This window comes from Austrofundulus limnaeus, unplaced genomic scaffold (genome assembly GCF_001266775.1).
Source record: "Austrofundulus limnaeus strain Quisiro unplaced genomic scaffold, Austrofundulus_limnaeus-1.0 Scaffold2576, whole genome shotgun sequence".
In the NCBI taxonomy this organism is placed as follows: domain Eukaryota; kingdom Metazoa; phylum Chordata; class Actinopteri; order Cyprinodontiformes; family Rivulidae; genus Austrofundulus; species Austrofundulus limnaeus.
Genome location: NW_013954978.1, coordinates 1 through 1,287, shown reverse-complemented (window position 1 = coordinate 1,287; position 1,287 = coordinate 1). Strand labels below are relative to the sequence as shown.

The window sequence follows — 1,287 nt, the reverse complement described above, 5'->3', positions numbered from 1 at the left end:
ATATAGGTGTTACAAAGGGGTCTGGTGGGGTCAGGGGGTCTGGTGGGGTCAGGGGGTCTGGTAGAGTCAGGGGGTCTGGTGGGATCAAGGGGTCTGGTGGGGTCAGGGGGTCTGGTGGGGTCAGGGGGTCTGGTGGGATCAAGGGGTCTGGTGGGATCAAGGGGTCTGGTAGAGTCAGGGGGTCTGGTGGGATCAAGGGGTCTGGTGGGATCAAGGGGTCTGGTAGAGTCAGGGGGTCTGGTGGGGTCAGGGGGTCTGGGGGTCCTGGCAGCACCTTGGCTCCACAGTCGGCCCCTCTGCTCACACAGAAGCCAATAAAAAGCGGGTCGGCCATCTTGACCAGGATGTTGTCCACACAGTACACGTGCACGTACTCCACCCCTCTCTGCTGCATGTCCTCCAGGACCTGATGGTCCACCAGGGCCTGGTACAGACCCCCGTTACCATCTGACACAGAGGACACAGAGGAACAGGTTCACCACAGACAGGTCCTAACATCCAGACCCGAGCCGGACACCTGAACCCACCTGGAGCCATGGCGATCTTTCCTTTGCCCTCCAGGATGACCCGCCCCTCACAGGTGACGGCTGGCAGCATCCTCTGCTCGAACATGATGATGTCAGAAGGTTTCAGACCAAAGTACCTGTTCTGTCTGAAGAAGGTCTGCGTGGGACTCAGAGTGAACTCACTGGTCATGATGTACCTGTACAGGTGACCACACAGAGGGCGGGGCCAGGAGTCATTACACCTAATTAACTCGGAGTTAACGAGCTGTGATGAAGTGATTCAACACAACCTGCTGGTTTCTTCTTCAGATTGTTGTTTATATGTGCAGTGACCTGAGACACCGAGTGTCTTGACCTGAGACACCGAGTGGCCTGACCTGAGACATCGAGTGTCTTGACCTGAGACACCGAGTGTCCTGACCTGAGACACCGAGTGTTCTGACCTGAGACACCGAGTGTTCTGACCTGAGACCTGAGACACCGAGTGTCCTGACCTGAGACACCGAGTGTTCTGACCTGAGACACCGAGTGTCCTGACCTGAGACACCGAGTGTTCTGACCTGAGACACCGAGTGTCCTGACTTGAGACACCGAGTGTTCTGACCTGAGACACCGAGTGTTCTGACCTGAGACACCGAGTGTTCTGACCTGAGACACTGAGTGTTCTGACCTGAGACACCGAGTGTTCTGACCTGAGACCTGAGACACCGAGTGTCCTGACCTGAGACCTGAGACACCGAGTGTCCTGACCTGAGACACCGAGTGTCCTGACCTGAGACAC

General features: G+C 56.8%; 1 protein-coding gene across 1 annotated transcript in view; it reads right to left on the bottom strand.

Annotated features, from left to right (window-relative positions):
- Positions 1 to 703, bottom strand: part of LOC106511189 (UDP-N-acetylhexosamine pyrophosphorylase-like protein 1) — a gene marked incomplete at its 5' end in the record, with an annotated part of 7,335 nt that extends 6,632 nt beyond the window's left edge. Inside the window, 2 exon segments of the mRNA XM_013999935.1 lie at positions 275 to 447; positions 528 to 703. Coding sequence (XP_013855389.1) covers positions 275 to 447; positions 528 to 703 — 349 coding nt within the window.
- Positions 704 to 1,287: the final 584 nt, after the last annotated feature.